Here is a 25,071-nt window from a genome sequence, read left to right as displayed (position 1 = left end):
TTGCAAATCAGCCCCTGAAGAGGTTGACTGATGGAGGGATGGAGGATGAGGCCTTTCTCCAGCTCGGACCACACATCTGTTACTCTGTTCAGTCGGCGGTTCTGAGGTGAATGGGGTGGGAAGAAAGCCAAAAGGCAGTCAGGCTTCCGAAGAAAACAGCTCTTTATTCAGTGAAGAGGCTGAAGCCAAAAGACCTAAGAATAGGTCCAGGACTAAAAGTCCCTCGCCTTCCACAGACCCTTGTTTTTATGCCCCAGAATCAGGTACCACCCAGTGGTGGGATCAGGTACCACTCAATGGTGGGAGCAGAATCAGGTACCACTCTAGGTGGGAGCAGAATGCCAGGTCACACCCTAGAATGGGGCACAATCACCGATCAGGGTAGGGCCAGTAACATAATAATCCCATTAAAATGTTTACAAATTCAACATCCATGCACATGCATATTTGTTTAAGTTAACCTCAAAAGTTTAAGTGGGTTTTTTTTAAGGATTAGAGTCAAAGGAGCACAGTAAAAATGGTGTTAGAGTGGCAATTATTGTTTGCATAGGCCCACCAAAATATGAGGGACATGGAAAAAAAAAAGCCTTGGTCTAAATACAAGGAAACCTTACCCCTGAAGTTTCCTGGCATAAGACCAACTCTAGGCTCCAGGCAAACTAGTTTGTCCAATCCAAGTCATTGTCTGTAGTGCCAAAACACTTTTATTTTTCATACAGTCTCTGTTGTTGGTATCATGTTTCTGTTTTAAAGATTCTGGAATCTTCATATTCTACATTGAAGTCAGGATGTGGAGCATCCTCTAGTTTCACCTCACAATTAAAGGGCAATACAGAGAGAGAGCCACATCCTATAAGCAGGTCGTTGTTGTCAAGTCTTCTTAGTGTTAAGGTAAGTCTCTTTTGAGCAGGTCAATGTCAGAGCAGCGGTAGGGTCTTCCCTGGTAGAGGATTGCTTCTAGGTGATGTTATAAAAAACCTTGGATTTTTCATTGATAGTTTCCCTGGTTCAGGGGTGAATGGAGAATGCCCGTTCTTCTGAGGCCTGTGCCAGGTCATTATGTCAATGTTCAGGGTGTAAGGTCCCATTGCACTACAAGATTTGTGTGTTCCAATAGATAAGAACTTATTTGTATGTATAGTATTTTCCCATTTTAATGTGCCTATGCAAATAAGGAATTATGCCTCATGGCGTTATCAGCGCATATGGGGTCATAAGAACAAGTCCAACAATACCCATGTCATGGTTCAATCATAAGCATTAAACTGAGGGACTCTTTCACCAAAATTCCTTATTGAACAGCTCACAAAGAGAAGAAAAGATAAAAAGTAGGTAGAATCATCATTGTATAAGAGAATATTTAGTAAGAGATATAGCTGTCAAAGAAAAAACATAAAATATTCAAAAGACATATGTGTCCATTTTATGTCTTTTGAGATAGTTGGGGGTTGTTAGATCCAATGCATGGCTTTGGTCTGTGATTAGGATTGTGCAATACTGAAGTTAAAAAGAGTAATGTGGGGTACTGATGGTTGGGGGGTGAGAGAGTTAGGGAGTAAAAATGAGCTTTGTAGGGGTGTGCGAAAGGGCAGAATACAAAATGGACATTCTGTATACACAAAACATAACTTAAGGATAAGAATATTTTTGGATGATGTTAAAAAAGAGTATTTGCGCCGCGCACTTTTGAAAATAAATATCAGTAAGAAAAGACTGCAGGGGGCCTAGTATGCATATGGGAATTTTCAGCCAGTACCCCCAACATACCAGTGGAAGAGGAACAGAAGTCCTGGCATGTGGGGGTCTCTGAGCTCAGCTCTTGTCTCTGCAGTTTGTGTATGCATAGGGGAGGAGTTTTCCTCCACCTCCCTCCCTCCAGGGCCCAGGTTACCAGGTGTGGCCCTGAAGGCCATTCTGGCATGGGGGGATCTAGTCCCCTAGACTAAGTGGTCAAGTTCAGGAGGTCTTTACCTAGCTGTCCAGTCCAGTGCCCCCAAATACCAGTGGAAGAGATGAAGTCCTGACATGTGGGGCCTCCTGAGTCCAACTGCAGCCTCCCTCTCTAGTTTGAAAATGCATAGGGGAGGAGTTTTCCTCAATCTCCCTCCCCCCAGGGCCCAGGTTACCAGGTGAGGTCATGAAGGCCATTCTGGCATGGGGGATCTAGTCCCCTGGACTAAGTGGTCAGTCCATGGAATCTTTGGCTAGCTGTCCAGCCCAGTGCCCCCAACATACCAGTAGAAGAGGATCAGAAGTCCTGGCATGTGGGGTCTCTGAGCCCAGCTCTTGCCTTTGAAGTTTGTGTATGCATAGGGGAGGAGTTTTCCTTCACCTCCCTCCCCCAGGGGCCCAGGTTACCAGGTGTGGCCCTGAAGGCCATTCTGGCCTGAGGAGATCTAGTCCCCTGGACTAAATGGTCAAGTCCAGGGGGTTTTAGCTAGCTTTCCAGCCCAGTGCCCCCAACATACCAGTGGAAGAGATGAATCCTGGCATGTGGGGTCTGCCAGGAGCGATTTCTGAACACATAGCCAGGAGTAACCCTTGAGCTTCAAATGGGTGTGGCCCAAAAACCAAAAAAAAAAAAAAAAAGAAAGAAAGAAAGAAAGAAAAAGAAAAGAAAAGAAAATGCAGTAGTAGTAGTTTAGAGATTCCTAAAAAAAACTGTCATAATTTACTGCCAGTTCTTATAAGAAGAAGAAGGAAGAGGAGGAGGTAGAGGGGGAAGAAGAAGAAGGAGAACTACACAACTTGAATCATCTTGCTCTGCCTCATGAATTGAGGGGAAAATAAAAATGAACGGTACCAGGACCAAACAGCCATACGAACATTGAGAAGAATTAAAAAATGATAGACTTAAATACCAAACCCAAAGTCAACAACAGGATTGATACCCTATCTACAACAAGCTATACACAGAAAGGAACAGTTACACTAGCACTCTGGGGGGCAAAGGAGGGAGACATGGGACACATTCTGGGAAAAGGGTTGGAGAAAGGACAACCCTGGTGGTGAGAATGGCTGTGATTCATTGTCATTATGTATCTTAGATATTACTGTGAAAGATTTGTTATTCACTTTTTGGTCACAAAAAAATTATTAAAAGAATCATGGGAAAAAAGCATCAAAACAAATGCGATTTTACTTACATTCATTGTTCTGTACGAATGATTTCATATTTTTTACATTTTTCTATCTTTAAAAATATTTTATTAGAAGAAGCTAAATAAGAACAACTAACTAAACAAAAACAAAAACAACTAACTAGGGGCCGGGGCAGTGACGCAGCAATACAGCGTTTGCCTTAAACACAGCTGACCTAGGACAGACTGCAGTTCATTCCCAGGCATCGGATAAGGTCCCCTGAACCAGGAGCAATTTCTGAGCGCTGATCGAGGAATAGCCTCTGAGTGTCACTGGGTGTGGTCCAAAAAACAAACAAAAAAAAAAACAAAAAACAAAAAAAAGAACAACTAACTAAATTAAAGTGGGGCTGAGAATGTGAAAAGTGAAAAAGATGGTCAACGATATAAACTTCTAGTTGTATAATTAAAAATAAAAATGAAATGTCTTCCTCTATCTTTTTTATCTACTCCTTTTATCTACTTTTTTATCTACTCTCATGTATGCATACAAGATTCCAAATAATTTTCACTTCCAATTTTTTGCTGTACTAAAAGGTTTACAATCCCATTTTTCAAAAACACCCTGAAATTCCTAAATAAGTCCTAAAACAAAGGTGACTTACAGTATCAGCACAAACATAATTCAGCATAAACATCACTCAAAAGTGGTATTTATGGGTAAAATGAATGTATTTGAAGACTTTCAAGTTTCCAGCATACAAATCAAATCTGAACATAAATGCAGATTGGAGAACTACAGAAAAAGTGTTAATTAGGAAACGTTTTATATACGGTATGGCTTTTTAAGTGATTTGGGAGACAGAATGAAACCCACAAATTTCAGCATCTATTAAGCCAATTTATTGTAACATTCTGCAAAGAAAATCTTACCTGTTGTATTATTTGATGATATCCACTAAGTATTGTTCTCAACTGCCAACTGCATAGTAATCTGAAATTTTAACAGAACAAAATTCATTGTCAGAATTAAAAGGAAATGACATTTAAATGCTAACAACATGCACATAGAAAAGAATGAAATAAATATAATTCTGACAAGTCAATAAAGTTGTACCACTGATAGTGTTGAAAGTCTTGTCTCTGAACAGTTGGTACTAAATTTATTTCAAAATGTAAGTAACAACAATCAAAAAGACATTGAATTAGTTCATCTTTCTTAACTTTAACAGAGGCAAAACAAAGTTTACTAGTTAACTAGAATCTACTCGATAATCTAAATAAAACTAATATTTTATTTCCCTTATAAAGGATTCCAGAAGACAAAAAAAATCAGTATTGCTTTAGCACAAGAATGAATTTGTATTGAAGAAGGAAGATACATGCTTGTAGTCTTCAATTTCCAGATTCATAGAAATTAAAAGTAGTTGTACTTTTAATTATATAAATAGTTAAATAATATATAATTAGTTATACATTCATGTTCATCAATCAGTGGTCCTCAAACTACAGCTTGCGGGCCACATACTATATTTGTTCCTGTTTGGTTTCTTCACTTCAAAATAAGATATATGCAGTGTACTTAGGAATTTGTTCGTAGTTTTAGTTTTTACTATAGGCATGCCTTCCAATGGTCTGAGGGACAGTGTCCTGGCCCTTTGTTTAAAAACTTTGAGAACCACTGAATTGGCTCATTTCACTTTTTTCTCTATGCTGCCAAGTAAGTAAACCTAGAAATTACTTTTACATGGCTAAAAAGTTTTAAGCTTCTTTAAATTTTCCCAATCTAACATCTTTTCAGATCATGCTGAGTGTAGTATAATCTCTCACCCCTCTCTTCTCTTCCTCCTCTTAGTAACAGAAGTTAATACAATTTCCTATGAGAAAGCCCATATCAAATTTGCTTTCCAATCTCTTGTGCCTATTATCCTTTACTTATTTCTGCTTTCTTTTCCTGTAATACATTAACTTCAAGAAAATGTCATCTTAAAAATTACACTCTTTTTAATATACACTCTTTTCTATTTCTCCTTTTCTTCATAGTAATTCATACTGTTTACATTTCCTTTCTACCCACTCACCCATTCCAAAACCTAACACAATCAGGACTTCTGGTCTCAGGCTACTCATAAACCTGGTTCCTTTAACACTATTATTAACCATTCCCTAATTAATAAGCCTTTCTCATTTGGCTTTAAAGACACTCCTGTCCAATTTTCCTCTTCATTCTCTGGTTACTCCCTAGCTATTTTCCAAGTTCCTCTTTATTAATCTGTCCTTTAGTTGTTGAGATCCTTTCAATTTTTGTCTGTTTTCATTCTACATAAATACGTATTTGCAAATTTACAATACACTTAGCCGTAAATCTCATGCCTGCTGTAACTTCCCCAAACATATCCTCCTTACTGTTTCCTATTCAATCTCCACACTAACACACATTTCTGATTTTGGGTCACACCGGCAGTGCTTAGGGGTTACTCCAGGCTCTGTGCTCAGAAGTCACTCCTGGCAGGCTCAGGTGACCATATGGGATGCTGGGATTCAAACTAGGGTCCTCCTGTGTTGGCCACGTGCAAGGCAAATGCCTTACCACTGTGCTATCGCTCCAGTCCCACTAACACACTTCTAGCTACTAGATGTCTCTTACTATTTCATATCTATTGTCTTAAAGAAATTTCTCTTCTATTTCTCCATTCAGATCACTGAACTCAATTCTAACTTAGTGATCTGACCCAGGAACTTGAAAATCATCTTCCACATTTTTCTTTCCCCTCATTTCTACTTTCAAGTCAGTTAAAATTCTGTTTAACTCCACTCTTAAATGCCTCTATAGACTATCATTCTACAGATAAAATCAGTTTTTAGTTTCTGTCTCATTCCAGTCTTATTTTATAGCATTTCTTGACAGGTTGTCAACGATACATGTTATTACTATTTTCACAGACTAAATAAAAACAAAAATAATGTAAAAATTTGGAATATAATCGTTTAATTCTGTTGTATTTTATGTTCTGTACTTATTAATATTCTTGCACTATTATTGTTTAATTCTTCAAATTAAAAAGCATTACAAAAAAGTATTACATTTGAACAAGAACACCTCAGCATCAGGAAAATCAAGTAACAATCAGCAAACTGGTTGAGAAAACTAAAATGTTTCTGGCTGACTAATAAACATTTTAAGTAAAAACAAAATGAATGAAATTAGTATATACCAAATTTATTTACTGTATCAATTAAGATGCGCATATAAAACAAAATATCACATCACCTTGCATTTTTTAGTTGTAAATCTTCAGGCAACAAGATTTTAATGTGGAAATCTCTTCCCTGCAGAAAACATTAAAAAATTCACTCATCTTTTGATCTTACACTTAAAGCAAAAAGTAGTAACACAGAATCACATAGAAAAGGCTATGCATCCAATCTGAGGAGTCAACAACAGTGAAAGCAGGAGATCCAAACCACAGCCAAACTTAAAAAAAAGCCTCTGGATGAGGAACTCTAGGAGGTGAGAGAGTATGAGAGTGAGCCTGAGGGCATTGGTAGAAGGAAGCTGGCACTGGTGGTGAGACTGGTATGAAATACAATATGCCTAAAACTCAGATCTACATTATTTTGTAAATCATGGTATCAACAAAAATTTAATTTAAAAAAGAAAAAAGGAAAGAAAAAGGAAGGGAGATAGCTGGACTTAGGTACTTTTATCCATAAACCTAAGAATGTTTTTCTTGAAGTTTGGTCATAAAATAAAGTTCACACACACACACACACACACACACACACACACACACACACACACAAGGCAGTATTTCACAAATGGCATCAACTCTATCTAATGTTTATGACTGTTAAATCTGTATGATTATATAAATGCAAAAGAACAATACATGTAAAGGAAAAAAGACTACAATCTAAGAAAAATGTTCATTATTAGAAAAAGAAAAATAAATACAATTGTTACTTTTAAAGATAGTCATTCACATAAAGACAGAAATTGTAAAAATTGCTAATGTAGACAAAAATTCAATATGATTCTTTAAGAAATGTATTTATGAAAAGGAAAATTTCTTTAAAATTTGATCAATTTGTTAAAAGAAACACAGTAATTTGATCTAATAATATATGATTACATAATACCTTGATGATTTATTTTTTCTAGTTTTAAGAAAATGACATTACCTGTAAAATTATGATGTAAAGATGAATTGTCCTATACTCTAACTTTATAAATAAGAATAATTTATTTTATTTAAATAATTAACTTAAATAATTAAAAACAGCTCTTTGTTTGAATATATACACCAGTTTTATTCAAGTCTATTTTATTCATGAAAGAAAATCTGTTCTCTGAAAAATATGTTTGGCTTTACTTTCTTGACCAAGTGAAATGGGTAAGCAGCTTAAACTTTGAACCTTAAATAGAATGATACACATGATATACGAGCAAAGGTAAGAAGAAAAAAGACAAACAGAAATATAATCTTTTATTCTAACAGTACAAAATGAAAAAGAGTAATAAAATTCTTGAAAAACAATTACAAAGAGAATTTTAGCACAGACTCCCTCAAAGCAATTTCAAAAATAGAGAAACACAATTAAATGTACCCCATAACCTTTACCTTCATGGTAATATTACAGTTCTGACTTTCATTACATTTAAATGTCCTTTTAAAAAAATGAAACAAAATGTACCACTGACCTTTTAAAAAGGTCAAGTAACAATAATTCACTATTTCATTAAACCACTAAAAGGTATTATGTAGTAACTTTTACAGAACTTTATGGACATCCCACACATGGGTGTAAGAACATTCTGGAATTCAAAATTTACATGAAAAATAGCAAAACTATTTTTCTTATCTGTTATCTGAAAGAATAAAATTTGAAAGCCTCTTATTTGCAAAATCCAGCCATCTGAAAAGGTCAAATGTCATGTTACATGCCATAATACTTTTCTGATTCAAGAAAACGTACAAAATTAGTTCTCGTTAGTTAAATCATATTTTTAAAAAAAGAAATAATTGCTCTCAAGAAACATATTTTCTGAACTGCAAGGAGTAAAAATAGACAGTTGGCTAAACTGAATCTCTCTATTTCCTAGAAATTAAAAGTAAATAGATTAGCATTATTAACAAATAGTGTCAAAAATCCTATAATGTCAACAAAATTAAAAGTGAGTAAAAACTATAAAGTTCAGAAGTTTTTTGCTCAAATTAAAATATTTTTTATAAATTATAATATTTTATAAATTATTTTCCAGTAGAGCTATAGAGCACCCACAAGTCCTTGACTAAGAGAAGACAGTTGTCCTGAACTAAAAATTTTATAAACTATTGCAAGGAATGAAACTGTTCACAAATATAAAGATACAGTCTTCATCAAGGACAAACCACTGTGAAACAACAAAAAATACTAGAAAGGTTCAAGTGATAAAAGACAGGACAAAATAAATAATACCTAGTTAAAAGTATCTGCATATGAAAGAGTATTCAAAGATTTAAAACAAATTATTTAAAAATTTTAAAGGAAAGGTAGAAGAATAAACAAATATTATTTATAAGAAAGAGCAAAATAAAATTTTATGAGGCAGAAAGTGCCAAATAAAAATAATTTAATTAAAAAAAATAGAATATTAGATAAGAGTATTTGAAGCAGCAAATGGTCAAAGATAACCCAATATACAAATAATTGGATACTTTGGAAAGAAAAGCATAATATAAAATATATATATTTAAGTATAACCTAAGTATACTTCTTGAAAAATCATACTAAAAGGTCAGTCAATCATTATGACAAAAATGACTCATTATAGCCTATTCTAAGACATATATCTTACTATAGATATTTTTGGAGGTTTTTTTGTTTTGTTTTGTTTGGGCCACACCCAGTGATGTTCAGGGGTTACTCCTCCCTATGAGCTTAGAAATCGCTCCTGGGACAATGGGGAATCTAACCGCAGTCCATCCTAGGTCAGTCACGTGCAAGGCAATCAACCTACAGCTTTTGCCATCGCTCTGGCCCTAACTATCCATATTTTAAAAACAAAGCAAACATTTAATAGCATTAAAGAAAAATATAAAATAACCTATGTGAAAAACTTTATTACTGTCATCAGATTTCTCAAAGCAAGATTTATTTTATTGTCTATAGTCTTCTATCCACGATGAAATTGTGGGGTCAGAAATTACCTGAACTCATTATTACTTTTAATGGGAAAATAATTAAACTAATCTTTTAGACATTTAACAACAGGTCACTGCAGAACAGTGAGTCTTGAAGAAAGAAAATGTAAGAAATCCGTAATTGTCAAGCCTTCTTAGAGAATTTTGAGAATACAGGGCTAGGATGGAGAGCATAAGGGAAAAGAGATAATTCAGGGAAGAAAAGGCACATAGAGTTCAAAATGACAAAGAGGAAAAAATACACAGAGAAAAGAGCAGAAAAACATACAAGGTAAACCTAATGAATTTTAGAGGCTTTATCAGAAAAAATATTCAGCTGAGTGAGGTTTGTTCCATTGATTTCAAAATCTAGCCGAAGGTGGAGGAGCATGAGATGGAATATGCATAATAAGCTTGAAGCTCCTTCAAGATGGTAGTAGGCGGGGTCGGAAAGATAGCACAGCTGCGTTTGCCTTGCAAGCAGCCGATCCAGGACCTAAGGTGGTTGGTTCGAATCCCGGTGTCCCATATGGTCCCCCACCTCCGCCCCCTCACCCCCGTGCTTGCCAAGAGCTATTTCTGAGCAGATAGCCAGGAGATGTGGCCCAAAAACCAAAAAAAAAAAAAAAAAAAAAAAGATGGTAGTAGGCAAATTCCAAATAAAGCAGAAAACCTTGTATACAATAAGAACTATCAAATAGTACAGCCTCAGTAGTCAGGACAAATTATGCTAAAAAGAGTTTAGGTTCTTCCTATCAAAAGATATAAAAACAATAAAGAAATAAAGATCAAACTTTGAACCAGCAATGCGGGTGCAGCCCAGAAAATATTTAAGAACATTGAACTAAAAATTATGATAACAAAAATGCATAAATTATGGCAGTCAATCAAAACATAGCAGGTATACAAAGAAGAATAAAAGATTCAAAACGAAAGGGAAAAAAATCAAGTAAAGAAAATGAACAATAAAATCAAGTAAGCAAGCACAAAATGTGCATGAAAAAAGAAAAGCAAGTGTATACTAAATAGACATTATATAAAGTGTCACAACTCAGGAAATGAAGAATGTTTAAAATAAAAGTTAAGCTAGATGATTCCATAACAGATTATTTTGAAAATGAAATAGTGTAACTAAAAAAAAAAATTACATTCAAAAATAGGAGAAACAGAAGAAAAAAATGAGAAGGTGAGGGGAATTCCCAAGTATAAGTGATTATGGAACAATTTCAAATGGCCAAAATAAGGGCTATAACAATAGCACAGTGGACATCCCATATAGTCCCCTGAGTACTGCTAGGATGAGTGCAGAGCCAAATGTAAACCCTGAACACCGATAGGTGTCACCTGAAAATCGAAAAAAAAAAAAATCCCAAAACATAAAATGACCTAAAAATAATTCTGGAGTCCTTTGAACAGAGACAAGAGAAGAAAAACAAGAAGAAGAAGAAAAAAAAAAAATATATATATATATATATTTATATATACATATATATATATTTGCTTTTTGGGGCCACACTTGGTGACGCTCAGGGGTTACTCCTGGCTATGCAATCAGAAATCACTCCTGGCTTGGAGGACCAAATGGAATGCCAGGGAATGAAGCCTTGGTTAGCACTTGCAAGGCAAATAAATATCCTACTGCTTGCGCCACTGCTCCCACCCCAAGAAAAAAATATATGTTGTTTGATTGTTGGTTTGTTTTGTTTTGTTTTTCCTCCTCTCACTTCTTGTCTTCCTCTTCTTCCATCTCCTCCTCCTCACTATCATCAATTCAATCTATGTCAAATAAAAACCACACGGTTACCTCCTCTATCGAAAAGGAAAGCTGACTTATAGTGTGCTGTGGACAATACTGCAAAATATAAACACCTATATAGATAGACCTCACTAATACAGCAGTCAGTACTCGAGACACCGAAACCTATACATATCCAAAAGTTGATCTATTAGTTTCCTTTCCTTACAAGTACTATACTTACCTATCTTTCTGTACTCAGCGCACCTCTTGCCCTCCCCACCTCTCTACATTTATATACTCCTAAGCTAACTTTTATATGTTTATATGTGGGCAGGAGCACACAGAGATAGGAATCCTCCTTAAGGGACAAACCTAAACCACAAACAACCCATACCTATACCCCATATAACCCCTCCCGTATATTATTCCCTCCCCCTCCTCCAGAAATCCGACTATCCCTTTACCCCTCAATCCCACACCCGATACCCCCACCACATTGTAACTCTTCACCCTCAGTTCTTAATCCATTAGGCATCAAGACCGACCTCCTACCCCAACGAACCAGTACCCACTACCCAAATGAAGAGACATCCACGCAAGCTCTCACCTCGTTCCCGGCAAGAAAATACAACCAACACCCCGACTGACTCATGCAGTGTGGCCCTCCCAATCACCTCTCCCTAACGGGGACAGTGGCTTGATACCGGAACAAACTCCAAAGGACCCCCACTGCAAGAACTCTACCCAAGACCTCCCAGCCTGGACCACATACCTCACAAAGAAATCTCAAAAGACAATGGGGAAGCCTATACTTTCATTATAAGTATATAACATTACCTCTTACCCTGTTTCTCCCCAAATGTAAAATAATCTCTGGTTTCACTTTCTCCCTTTTTGTTTTTTTTTTTCTTTCTTCTTCTTTTCTTTTTTATTCTTGTCCATTTTTTGTTTTGTTTTGTTTTGTTTTGTTTTTTTATTTGTTTTTGCTTCTTTTGGGTAAACTCCTGGTGGCGCTCGGAGGGTACTCCTGGCTATATGCTCGGAGATTGCCCCTGGTGGGCTCGGGGACCAAGTGGAATGCCGGGATTTGAGCCACTGTCCTTCTGCAGGAAGGACAGACTCCTTGTCTCCATGCTATCTCTTCTGGACCCACTTTATTCCTTTAATTACGTCTTTTGTTTAATTTTTTTCTTTAGATATGTGTGAGCATATATATTTTTAGTTTTTGGCGTGTGTCTGTTTTCTTCTCTCTCCACCCCCAAAAATCGAGCAGCATATAATGTAGCACCACTTCTTCTTGCAAAAACATATTAAACAAAGGGGAAATTTTACGTGTAAAAAACAAGCTCTTATCTATTAGGGATAAGAACTCATACTTCTTTACAACACAGGGACATTTCCCACCCTGAACGTATGTCATGTGGAACCAACTTAGACTCCAGGGAACTAGACACCGACCCGTCCAGCCTTGACTCATGGATCCCAGACATAGAAATGACAGAGCTCTCCACAACAGCTCCAGGAATCAAATCTCCTCCAGGGTATTCATAATGCTGCTCTGATGCCAACATGCGCCAGTTCTAAATTTATAACCTGACAATGAGGAAATGGGAACAACTTGATCTAAGAGCAAGTTTTCCTTCCTCATCAGGCAATGATAAGACAAAAATCAGAAAACATGTCACCCTTTGACCTGAGCAAAAGCCAAGATCAATATATACAGGTGACTGGTTGTTACAACCAGGACTCGACAGTACGCATCCCGAGACCAACAACAACAATAGCAACGAAAACCTCTAGCCTAGCTTTTGGTCTACGATCTGTTCAACAAACAAGATCTCCAACTCCAGAGGTCTGACTGAGACAACTGCAACTGAACAACTCTTCCAGAAACAGAACGAAAAACTTTATCCCAGGCTCCATCCTAGGAGCAACATAATGACCAAGACCACCAATTACAGAAGATGGATTAAAATGACACTGAAGAAGCAGAACTGCTAGAACCACAAAAAAAGACTCCATCATAAGCTCCATTCCTTGAGCTGCATAGTCACCAAGATCTCTAGATACAGAGGTCTGATTTTACCATCCAAGATGAAGCAGAAGTCTTTCATACACCACAAATGCACCAAGGGGAGAGTTAATGATCATACAAGGAGTCTACAGTTAATCCCATGACAGTATACTTCAGGGGTGGAAAACCGTGTAACTCCTAGGCCAAGGAAATTCCCTCAATAATATCCCCAGTACTTAATGTGCCTATGCAGGGGAAAAAGAAAAAAAAAAACACAAAATAATCATCTTTCCACACATTTATTGATTGATCGATTTTTTGACGTCTTTATTTTGGTGTAGATATTGAAGTTGATATCTCCAATTTTATTTTATTTCATTTTATTTTATTTTATCTTATCTTTCTCTTTCTTTTTGCACTCCAGCATGATTTGATTTCAGAAGAGACTATTGTGTGGTACTTGTCTTTATTGCTGTTGTGTTCACTGGAAATTTAATTTGATATATTTTTCTGTATTATTGTGGTGTTTCAATTACCTTTTTCATGTCCTCTCTCAAACTGAGGTTGAAAGCCTCTAGAAGGACTCCGCCCATTTTAAGCATATTTGACTTTTTTTTATTTTGTTTTATTTTGTTTTGTTTTGTTTTGTTTTTCTTATTTTGTACCCCATTATATTGCTTTTCTTTCCTTCAAACAATACCACATAACTCGATTTAACTAGCTCTGCCTCTTAAAAGAGGGGGAAACAAGAGAGAGTACCAAGACCAAACAGATATATGACCACTAATAGTAAGCTAGACAAAAAAGGGACCACCAACTCTAGCAGCCCGGGGGGTGATGGTGGGGTATATGGGTTGCAGAAAGGGAACTGGGATGGGGGGAGGACAAATTTGGTGATGGGTATTCCCCTGATTCAATGTTAATATGTACCTAAAATACTACTGTAAAAGATATGTAACTCATTATGATCACAATAAAAAGTTTATAATAGTAACATGGAGGATCCTCATAAAAATCAAAGAAAGCGGGCTGGAGAGATAGCACAATGGTAGGGCCTTTGCCTTGCATGCAGAAGGACAGTGATCCAAATCCCAGCATCTCACATGGTCCCTCAAGCCTGCCAGGAGTGATTTCTGAGCGAAGAGCAATAGTAACCCTTGAGCACAGCCAGGCATTACCCCCCCCCCCCCAAATAAAAATCAGAAAATGTCAAACTGAAATAACAGGTCTGAATAACACAGTAGGTGAACTGAAAACCTCAATGAAAAGCCTCTTCAACAGGGTAATAGCAGCCAAGGACAGAATCAGTGAACTGGGATAAAACACAGACCAACTCCATAAAGGAGAAGAGATTGGAAAAGAACCTTAAGGCAAATGATCAAACAATGAAAAAAGTACTCAAAGAATGTAAACAGATAAGAATCATTGGAGTTCCAGAGGCCCAGGAAGAAGAGCCCAGGAAGAATAAACAGTCAAGGACATCATAAAAGAGAAACTTACAGAGCGAAAGACTACATGCAATGAAATCCTGCATGGCTGAAGAGTACTACCTAAAAGAGATCCGAAAAAAAAGGACCTCAAGACACATCCTTGTCACAATGATGAATCCCACAGATAGAGATAGAATATTGAAAGCAGCAAGATCAAAAAGGGAAACTACATTCAAAGGAGCATCCTTAAGATTTACAGCACACATGTCACAAGAAACCCACAAGGTCAGAAGACAGTGGTGAAATATTGTGACAAGACTAAATAAAATTGATGTTTCACCTAAAATACTGCACCTACCCTGACTCACATTCAGGTTTAAAGGAAGGATACAGAGCTTCATGGATAAGAAACAGCTCAGAAATTTTACAGATGCAAAACCAGCCTTAAAAAAAAAAAAAACTGAAAGGTCTACTTTAAGACAAAACAGACAACCAAACCATACACAAAGATGACATTAAATCCCACGACAATAATCTTCCTCAACGTCAATGAACTAAATGCACCAGTTAAGTGACAAAAAGATGAATCCAACCTTCTGCTACGTACATGAAACATACCTGAATAGTCAGAACAAACATAGACTCAAAATCAAAGGCTGAAGAAAAATTATCCAAGCAAACAACACCCGTAAAAAAGCTGGAGTGGCCATATTAATATCAGACTACACAGACATTAGACTCAGAAAAGTTGTAAGATGTACACATCGTACTAATCAAGGGATATGTGCAAAAGAAAGAAATCACACTATTAAACATTTATACACCCAATGAGATACCAGCAAAATATCTAATACAATTATTGACAAACTTGAAAGAGGATATCAATAATAACAATAATTGTAGGAGACCACAACACAGTTCTGTCAACACTTGATAGGCCATCCAGACTGAAAACCAACAAAAATATACTAGCCCTGTAAAGAGAAATAAAAGAAAGAGGCCTAGTAGATATATATAGTACACTCCATACCCAGAAACCTGGATACACATTATTCTCCAATGTACATGGGTCATTCTCCAGGATAGACCACATGCTGGCACATAAAACATATCTCCATAAAATCAAGAGGATAAAAATTTTGCAGGCTACCTTCGCTGACCGCAAGGCTCTGAAATTAGATGTAAACTTAAAAGGGACATAGAAGAAAAACTTTCACACCTGGAAATTTCACAACCTACTACAGAATAACCAGTGGGTTCGAAATGAAATCAAAGACGAAATCAAAATGTTCCTGGAAACAAATGACAAGACACAAACTATCAGAAAACTATCAGAACCTATGGGACAAAACAAAAGTGTTACTGAGAGAAAAATGTATAGCTTTGCAAGCACACATCAGGAAGGAAGAAAGCGTATACCTGAATAGCTTAATGAGGCAGTTTATAAAATTATAAAATGATCAACAAAAGGAACCAAAAATAGGGAGATGGAAGGAAATAACAATGCTTAGAGCAGAAATCAATGAAGTAAAAACCCAAAATACAATCCAAAAGATCAACTAAAGCAGAAATTGGTTCTTTGAAAAAATAAACAAGATTGATAGAACATTAGCAAAACTCAAAGAAAGGGAGAGAAACTTAATAAACCGATTAGAAATGAAAACGGGGAAGTCACTATAGATATTGCAGAGAGTCAAAGGTATTATAGACTACTTTGAGAAACTCTATGCCACGAAATATGAGAACCTGGAAGAAATCAATAAATTCTTGGACTTTTATAACTTTCCATGGTTGAAGAAGAGGATGTAGCATTATATAAACACCCCTATCACTATTGAGGAAATTAAAACGGTAATCAAATACCTGCCCAAAAACAAAAGCCCAGGCCCATATGTATTCACTGACAAATTCTTTCAAACTTTTCAAGAGGAACTACTACCAATCCTAGCCAGGCTCTTTCAAGAAATTGAAAAACGGGAACACTTCCAAACAGCTTTTATAAAGCCAACATCACCTTGATTCCAAAACCAGACAGAGATGCTACCAAAATAGAAAATTACAGACCAATATCCCTGATGAACACAGATGCATAAATCCTCAACAAAATCCTGGCAAATAGGATCCAATGCCTCATCAAGATGGTCATTCACTACGATCAAGTAGGTTTCATCCCAGGAATGCAAGGATGGTTTAATATCCATAAATCTATCAACATAATACACATCAACAAAAAATAAAAACCACATGATCATATCAATAGATGCAGAGAAAGCATTTGATAAGGCCCTACACCCATTTTTTGATTAAAAAAAACTCTCAGCAAGATGAAAATAAAAGAAACCTTTCTCAATATAATTAAGGTCATCTACCACAAAACAATGGCAAATATTACCTCAATGGAGAAAATCTAAAAGCCTTTCCTCTAAATTCTGGTATAAGACAAGGCTATCCTCTCTCACCACTCCTATTCAACATAGTACTAGAAGTACTTGCTATAGCAATCAGGAAAGAAAAAGATATCAAGGGCATCCAGATAGGAAAGGAAGAAATCAAGCTTTCACTGTCTGCAGATGACATGATACTATATTTAAAAAACCCTAAATATTCTACCAAAAAGGTTCTAGAAATAATAGATTCATATAGCAATGTGGCAGACTACAAAATTAATACACAAAAACCAATGACCTTTTTATACACCAATAATGATAGGGAGAAATGGACTTTAAGAAAGCAACCCCATTCACATTAGTTTCACACAAACTCAAATATCTTGGAGTCAATTTGACTAAAGATGTGAAGGTCCCAAACAACAACAACAAAAAACTATAAAACCCTGCTTCAAGAAATAAGAGATAACCCATGTTTGTCTTTCATCTGAATTAACTCACTTGACATGTTATCCTCTAGTTTGTTCCAGCTGAAATCTGATTTCAGCTAATTGTATGATTTCATTATTTCTTGCACCTACATAGTATATTCCATTGTGTATTAAATACTATCCTAATAATCAATTCATCTGTGGTTGGAAATTTATACAGAATCTGTATCTAAACTATTGTACTTAGTTCAGCAAGAAATAATGGTGTATATATGTCCTTTTGAATGACTGGGTTTTTTTTTTTCTGTTTTGTTTTGTTTTGGTTTGATTTTTGGGCCACTCCCAGTGCCGCTGAGGGGTTACTCCTGGCTCTCTGCTCCAAAATTCCACAGTGGAATTGCTGGGTCATGTAATAGCACAATTCTGTTTTTACTGAGGACTACGCACACTATTTTCCATAAGGGCTGAACCAGGCAACATTAATAATAATTAAAAGACATCTCTACAAAGAGAAGCATAGCACTGTATAACATATATATGCACATGCACCTAATGAAGGATAAAAAAATATATACATCAAAAACTGCTAATATATTTGTTTGTTTTATTTTATTTTATTTTACTTTATTGGTTTTTGGATCACACCTGGCAGCACTCAGGAGTTACGCCTGGCAGGCTAGAGGGACCATATGGGATACTGGGGATCGAATGGAGGTCTGTCCCTGGTCACCCACGTCCAAGGCAAACGCCCTACTGCTGTGCTATCACTCTGGCCAACAACTACTAATATACTTGAAGAAAGACAATGATAACAACACTGCTGACAAATTTTGATAGATCAACTATACTAAAGCTCAGTAAGAAAATAATTGCTTTGGAAAAAACTGAAAGAGAGAGACTTAATAGACATAGAAAAGGTTTTACATCACCAAAATGCCAAAACATTCTTCTCTACCGCACATGGAAAAATCTCCAGAATAGACCACATGTTTTGGGACACAGAATATACCTTCACAAAGTCAAGAAGCTAGAAATCATACTGAATACTTTCTCAGATCATGAAACACTGAAAACAGATGTTAATCACAAGCAGAAAAAGAGAAATAGTGAAAACATCTGGAAACTAAATACTTATTACTAAACAAGTAGTGGGTCTGAGAGAATACCACAGAGGAAATCATTCCTAGAAACAAATGAGAATGACAATATGGACTATGAGAATTTGTGACAAAGAAAAAGCAGTGTTAAGAGGGAAGTGCATTGCTCTGCAAGTATTCATCAGAAAGGAAGAAAGAACCCACAAAAATAATCAGACTGTACAACTTAAGAAACTAAAAAATGATGAAGAAAAGCAGGCGGGTGGAAGTAAATAATAAAACTAAGAGTAGAAATTAATGAAATAGAATACCAAAAATATGAACTAAAAAAAATCAATGAATGCAAGAGTTAGTTCATTAAAAAATAATTGTGATTGACAAACCACTAGCAATATTCACAAAGAGAAAAATGAACCTTAATAAACTGAATCAGAAACAAAAGGAAAATAATCACAACAGACAACACAAAAAATACAATGAATGGTCAAAAGTTACTCTGAGAACCTCTATACTACAATAAAAGACCAGAAGAAATCAATAAATTTTTGAATCAAAATCAGTTGGGAAACATGAACAAACCCATCACACTATTGAAAAAAATGAAATGGTAATCAAATATCTTCCCAAACACAAAAGGCCGGGCCCAGATGGTAAATTCTTTGAGACCACTGAAGAGGACTTACAGCCAATACTTGTCAGGCTCTTCCAGAAACCTGACTAGAAAAAAAAAAAAAAAAAGTCCCAAATAGTTTCTATGAAGGAAACATCCCTATACCAAAAGCACTTTCCCATAGGCACACACTCAGAATTACAAGTTGTTATCCTGGTTGAACTCAGGATCTGCTTAGCATCTGCAAAAGCAATGAACTCTGGTCAAGATGTGTTTGAAGCATACAGGATGTGAGCACACATACATGGATGACTTGTTGAGTCATAAGGAGTTTCTTCCAAATCGCTGATAAGTAAAAGGAAGCCAAAAAATTGAAAGGGTGGGTAAAAAAAAAAAAAAAAAAAAAAGCATTTTTTTTTAAACTGGGAAGTGTTGCAATGAGGGGAAAGGAAATCTATTATGCTAAATGAAATGTCAGAGGGAGAGAGATAGATGCAGAATAGTCTCCCTCATCTATGGGTTTTAAGAAAAATAAAAGACATTTTTGCAATAATCCTCAGAGATAGAGGAGGGCTGGACGGTCCAGCCCAAGACATGAAACGCACCGCAAAGAGTGGTGAGTGCAGTTAGAGAAATATAACTACATTGAGAACTTTCCTACCAATGTGAATGAATGAGGGGAGTAGAAATCCTGTCTAGAGTACAGGCTGGGGTGAGGTGGGGTGCAGGGAGATCTGTGACACTGGTGATGGGAATGTTGCTCTGGTGAAGGGTGGTATTCTTTACATGACTGAAACCCAACTACAATCATATTTGTAATCAAGGTGTTTAAATAAAGATATTAACAAATTTAAGAAAAGGGGGAAAAAACTGGGAATGTTGCAAGGAGAAAGGAAACAAGGGGCGTGGTCACGTCCCACCTGGCCCCGCCCACTCCCCGCCCTACGCACGAGTTTCCCGGGCGCGTCCTTTTTTGGCGCGCTAAACCCGGAAGAGCTGTGCCTGTGCCAGGTCTCAAAAGCTGCAGCTCCCTTCCGGGCTCAGAGAAAGGCCTCTTCTCCTCAGAACTCTCATCTCGGGGCATTCCTTACACGTCTCTCTTTCCAAAGCCCGGTATTTGGGAAGCGTAGACGCTCTAGCTAGACTTCCCGACAAGGAGGCTCTTCTAGCGAAAGGACAAGTGTTTGGGTACCTGAGCCGAAATGAATCCCTCATACACCGTTTTGGCCCAGTTCTGGGGCACAAGGAGCGGGAACTGGCGCAACAGCTCCGCATCCGACTCCATGGCTCGCTCGCTTGGGGTCCCGGCGCCTCCAAAAGCTGACGTGCGACCCGCGCGTACGCATGCGCAGTTCTAGCCGCGCTAGACGCTAGAGGAGGACCGCTGGCCTTGCGGGATAAATAATAATATGGAGGGGAAAAAAAGAAAGAGAGAGAGGAAAGAAGGAAAGGAAAGGAGAGGAGAGGAAGGGGAGGGGAGGGGAGGGGAGGAAAAAAGAAAGAAGGAAAGGAAAGGAAAGGAAAGGAAAGGAAAGGAAAGGAAAGGAAAGGAAAGGAAAGGAAAGGAAAGGAAAGGAGGAAAGGAAAGGAAAGGAGGAAAGGAAAGGAAAGAAGGAAAGGAAAGGAAAGGGAAAGAAAGAAAAGAAAAGAAAGAAAAGAAAAAGAGAGAGAAAGAGAAAGAAAGAAAGAAAGAAAGAAAGAAAGAAAGAAGAATAAAGAAAGAAGAAAGGAAGGAAGGAAGAAAGAAATAAAGGAAAGAAAGAAAGAAGAAAGGAGAAAAGAAAGGAAAGAAAGACAGAAGAAAGAAAAAAGAAAGGAAGAAAAGAGAAAGAAGGAAAGAAAAAAGAGAGGAAGATATAGAAAAGAAAGAAAGGAAGAAGAAAGGGAGAGGGATGGAGGAAGGAAGAAAGAAAGAAGAAAGGGTTCTGCTGACTCAACTAATAATAATATGAAAAAATAAATGAAAGGAAAGAAAGAAAGAAAGAAAGAAGGAAGAAAGAAAGAAAGAAAGAAAGAAAGAAAGAAAGAAAGAAAGAAGAAAGAAAGAAAAGAAAAGAAAAAGAGAGAAAGAAAGAAAGAAAGAAAGAAAGAAGAAAGAAAGAAAAGAAAAGAAAAAGAGAGAAAGAAAGAAAGAAAGAGAAGAAGAATAAAGAAAGAAGAAAGGAAGGAAGGAAGAAATAAAGGAAAGAAAGAAGAAGAAAGAAAGGAGAAAAAGGAAAGAAAGACAGAAGAAAGAAAAAAGAGAGGAAGAAAAGAGAAAGAAAGAAGGAAAGAAAAAAGAGAGAAAGATATAGGAAAGAAAGAAAGAAAGAAAGAAAGAAAGAAAGAAAGAAAGAAAAGAAAGAAAGAAAGAAAGAAAGAAAGAAGAAAGAAAGAGAGAGAGAGAAAGAAAGAAAGAAAGAAAGAAGAAAGAAAGAAAGAAAGAAAGAAAGAAGAAGGAAGGAAGGAGGAAGAGAAGAAAGAAAGGAAGGAAGGAAGGAAGGAAGGAAGGAAGGAAGGAAGGGAAAGAAAGAAAGAAAGAAAAGAAAGAAAGAAAGAAAGAAAAGAAAGAAAAGAAAGAAAGAAAGAAAGAAGAAAGACAGAAAGAAAGAAAGAAAGAAAGAAAGAAAGAAAGGAAAGAAAGAAGGAAGGAAGAAAGGAAGGAAGGAGAAAGAAAGAGAGAAAGAAGAAAGAAAGAAAGAAAGAAAGAAAGAAAGAAAGAAAGAAAGAAAGAAAGAAAGAAAGAAGAAAGAAAGAAAGAAAGAAAGAAAGAAAGAAAGAAAGAAAGAAAGAAAGAAAGAAAGAAAGAAAGAAAGAAAGAAAGAAAGAAGAAAGAAAAGAAAGAAAAGAAAGAGGAGGGAAGGACCGAAAAGAGGGTTCTACAGACTCAACTAAATGTCCGCCTGCTATGCAAGGGTTAGAGGAAAGTAATTTGACTTCCAACTAAATTACTTTTCGAGTTTATTAGACTATCAACCAAGTCGAAGTATTTGGAAGAGGGGACAGGAGGAGAGGAGAGACGGGATAGACAGACACATGGAAAAGCCTAAAGAGTTCTGGGACACCGAACCAAGTCCAGAGCAAGCTCAAACTCTACTGTACCCTCTCCAAATTTACAACACAGCACAGTTTGAAATGTCCTTGGATCCCTGTTACCACCTCTTCAAAGTGGCCTTTGTAGATTTAGAAAATTCCAGAAACTTTCAAAGTACCAATTAAATCTTCCTAGCACTGATGTGACTTTGTCAAAGAATTGCTCTGGACCAGACAGTCATTTTCATTCTTATCACCTGCTTTCTGTCATTGATACACTTATATATCATAGAATATATAAAAATATATATGCTATATAAATATATAGCATATAATTGATAGCCAGAGGCAGTGGTTCTTCATAATCAATTTTTAGACAGCTATTTTAAGATTTGTTATCTTAGTATTTAAGGGAAAAGATATCCCTTTTGCTGTTCATGGTTACATTTGTAAATGATAGTTCCTTACTGATGAAATCTAATCTAAAAACCCAATGACAAAGTAACAAGATGAAGTACTATATAAGGGCACTTAATTCAATGATTCAACCATTATGCCTCAGTGTTCAAGTCTGAGTAATGAAAACTGACTGACTATGGTATCTGCCCTTTTGAAATGTGCAGAATTCACTGTTTACACATAACATGCTCTATTACACACAGCCCCATATCTACAGAGAATAATTATTAATCACCAGCGTTTAGAAAGCCATGAACAATGAATAAGAGGCCACTATCAGTAAGATTTTAATTTGAAATCATCTTGACAACTACATGCACATCATCACCAAAGATGAAGACTTTTCAAGATAACTTCAGCTTGACTTCTGTTGCTGCTTTTGCTGCTAAAAAAGAGTAGTTTGAGTGGTATGCCCTAAAACACACTATATGTTCTAACATGGAAAAACCTCTAAATATTCATGTGAATGAAAAACACACTGCAAAAATGTATGTTTACTGTTATGCCTTTTATACAATATGTTATGATTGTTTATAGTATATCACTAGTATAATTTTAACAGTATATTACTAGCACTAGTTATTCTGATGGAGAATAATTATGAACATTAATGAGATTAGAAAGAAAATGTTTACAGAAGTCTACTCAGAAAAATAGAAAGAATCTTAGAAAATGCCAAAATTAAGGAAAAGTGAAATGATCTTAAAATTAATATATAGATATCTTCCTTCTGTGAATGCTCATAAAGCAATTACTTTTGTCTACACACATAGTTATTCAAATGACACAAAAAAAAAAAGGAATACAGGAAGATTCCAATATTATAGAATGTTCTTTAGGGCCAGTAAGATACCAAAATGGTTAGGACTCTTGCTTCACACATTTCCAACCTGAGTTTGAGTCAAGCACCCCTTTTTGACCCCTGAGGAATGATCCTTGAGCACAGAGCCACAAATAAGCCCTGAGCACAGCTGTGTGTGTGTGTGTGTGTGTGTGTGCACGCTCACACACACACACACACACACACACACACGGACAAACTCAAGCAAATATTTTTTTTTCTTTTCAAATTTCAGTTTGTTAAGTAGTTCACCTGAGGAGATACTATATTCTAATTTTTCTTTAGAGCCTGAAAGAAGTACAAAGGGAAACATGAAAGGGAAAAGGCACAAAGCAAAAAGTAGCCACACCTGTTGAATGCTCAGGGGCTACTTCTGCTCCCCAAAGTACTAGGGACACCAGCAAATCTGGTGATTGTGACTGGATCTCCCATATGCCTGCAACTATCTTCAGATCTAAATCATACAAGGTTTTTTTGGACTTGTTAGAGCACTAATATTTATACACTAGACTAATAGATTAGTATAACTTGTTTAAGTCATAAACATCATCTATATTTAAAGTTGTATCTTACTTTAGTGTGCATATTTAGTAGAAGTCACTTTATCAGACATTATGAGACTCAAAAATCAGAAGTGAAATCTTAAGAAATGAAAATAACTTTATTATATAAAAAGCAGGACCATCCAAAGCAAAGTCCCATGATCAGTCCATTCAGAATATAACTATAGTTATAATTTTATGTTAGTTGATTTTTAACTTATTTCCAACTAATTTTATTCAAATATACTTAAATATCTACTCTGGAAAGGATATTGAACTAAATAACATAGTCTTTAAGACATTTTAAATGAAGCAACACTCAGATATTACTGTGGTTAGTAATGAACAAGATGTGAGGGATGGAGGGTGGAGAGGCAGTGCAAAGACAGAGACCACAGGAACAAACTATTTCACAATGAGACAAAAAAAACTAATCAAAAAAATTTTTTTCTTGGGGCCAGAGAGATAGCACAGCATGAGGGCCTTTGTCTTGCACATGGCCCACCCGGAATGGACCTGGGTTGATCACCGGCATCCCATAAGGTGCCCCAAGTCTGCCAGGAGTGATTTCTGAGCACAGAGTGAGGAGTAACACCAAAGCGCCGCCAGGAGTGGCCTCAAAACAAAACAAACAAAAAATTTTTCTTGGTTCAGAACAATGGTACAGTTCTTAAGGCACTAACCTTGCATGTAGCTAACCTGGGTTGGATACCCAGTACCATAACTGGTCCCCTGTACCTGGCCAGGAGTAAACCCTAAGCACCATTGCGAGATGTGTTCTCTCACCTCACAAAAAATAAACAACAACAACAAAATTTCTGTTACCAAGGTTAGGGGCTTCTTACATTTCTTTCCCTATAGGATTTTCTAATCTCGATAAACAGTTACTGCTTTGTTGCCTTCTAAAACTTCCTTTGCTCGTGCTAGTAAGTAATTTTATTGTAATTATTCTATTCTTGTTCCTGAGACTGACTGTAAAGATGTAGGTTTGGGATTGGGATATATTAAGAAAAAGACATATTGGTACATATTAGAATAATAAAGAGTTTTAAATTTTTAAAAGGATGAATACAGAGGCAGGTGGATGCTGTCTACTTGAGAAGTGGCAAAAAGGTAATGTGTTTGGTGATCAAAGGAGACTGCAGAGACAGTTATGTTTTCACAAAGTTCATTTACCCTTTCTCTTGGACCTATAACCTAACTATATCCCCAGACTCTTTTTTCTAGTAAGGCCAAGTCACCGAATTATAGCAAATGTAATGTTGT

General features: G+C 36.4%; 1 protein-coding gene across 1 annotated transcript in view; it reads right to left on the bottom strand.

The window, feature by feature from the left end:
- The window catches only part of FANCL (FA complementation group L), a 92,449-nt gene extending 72,213 nt beyond the window's left edge, over nt 1–20,236 (bottom strand). Inside the window, exons 1-3 of the mRNA XM_049784586.1 lie at nt 20,144–20,236; nt 6,352–6,410; nt 4,014–4,074 (exon numbers count right to left, since the gene is read on the bottom strand). Of these exons, the coding sequence (XP_049640543.1) occupies nt 4,014–4,074; nt 6,352–6,410; nt 20,144–20,236 (213 nt within the window). The remainder of the gene's footprint in view (nt 1–4,013; nt 4,075–6,351; nt 6,411–20,143) is intronic.
- Between the last annotated feature and the right edge of the window lie 4,835 nt (nt 20,237–25,071).

Source organism: Suncus etruscus, chromosome 12 (assembly GCF_024139225.1).
Source record: "Suncus etruscus isolate mSunEtr1 chromosome 12, mSunEtr1.pri.cur, whole genome shotgun sequence".
In the NCBI taxonomy this organism is placed as follows: domain Eukaryota; kingdom Metazoa; phylum Chordata; class Mammalia; order Eulipotyphla; family Soricidae; genus Suncus; species Suncus etruscus.
This window is presented reverse-complemented; position numbering and strand designations above follow the sequence as displayed.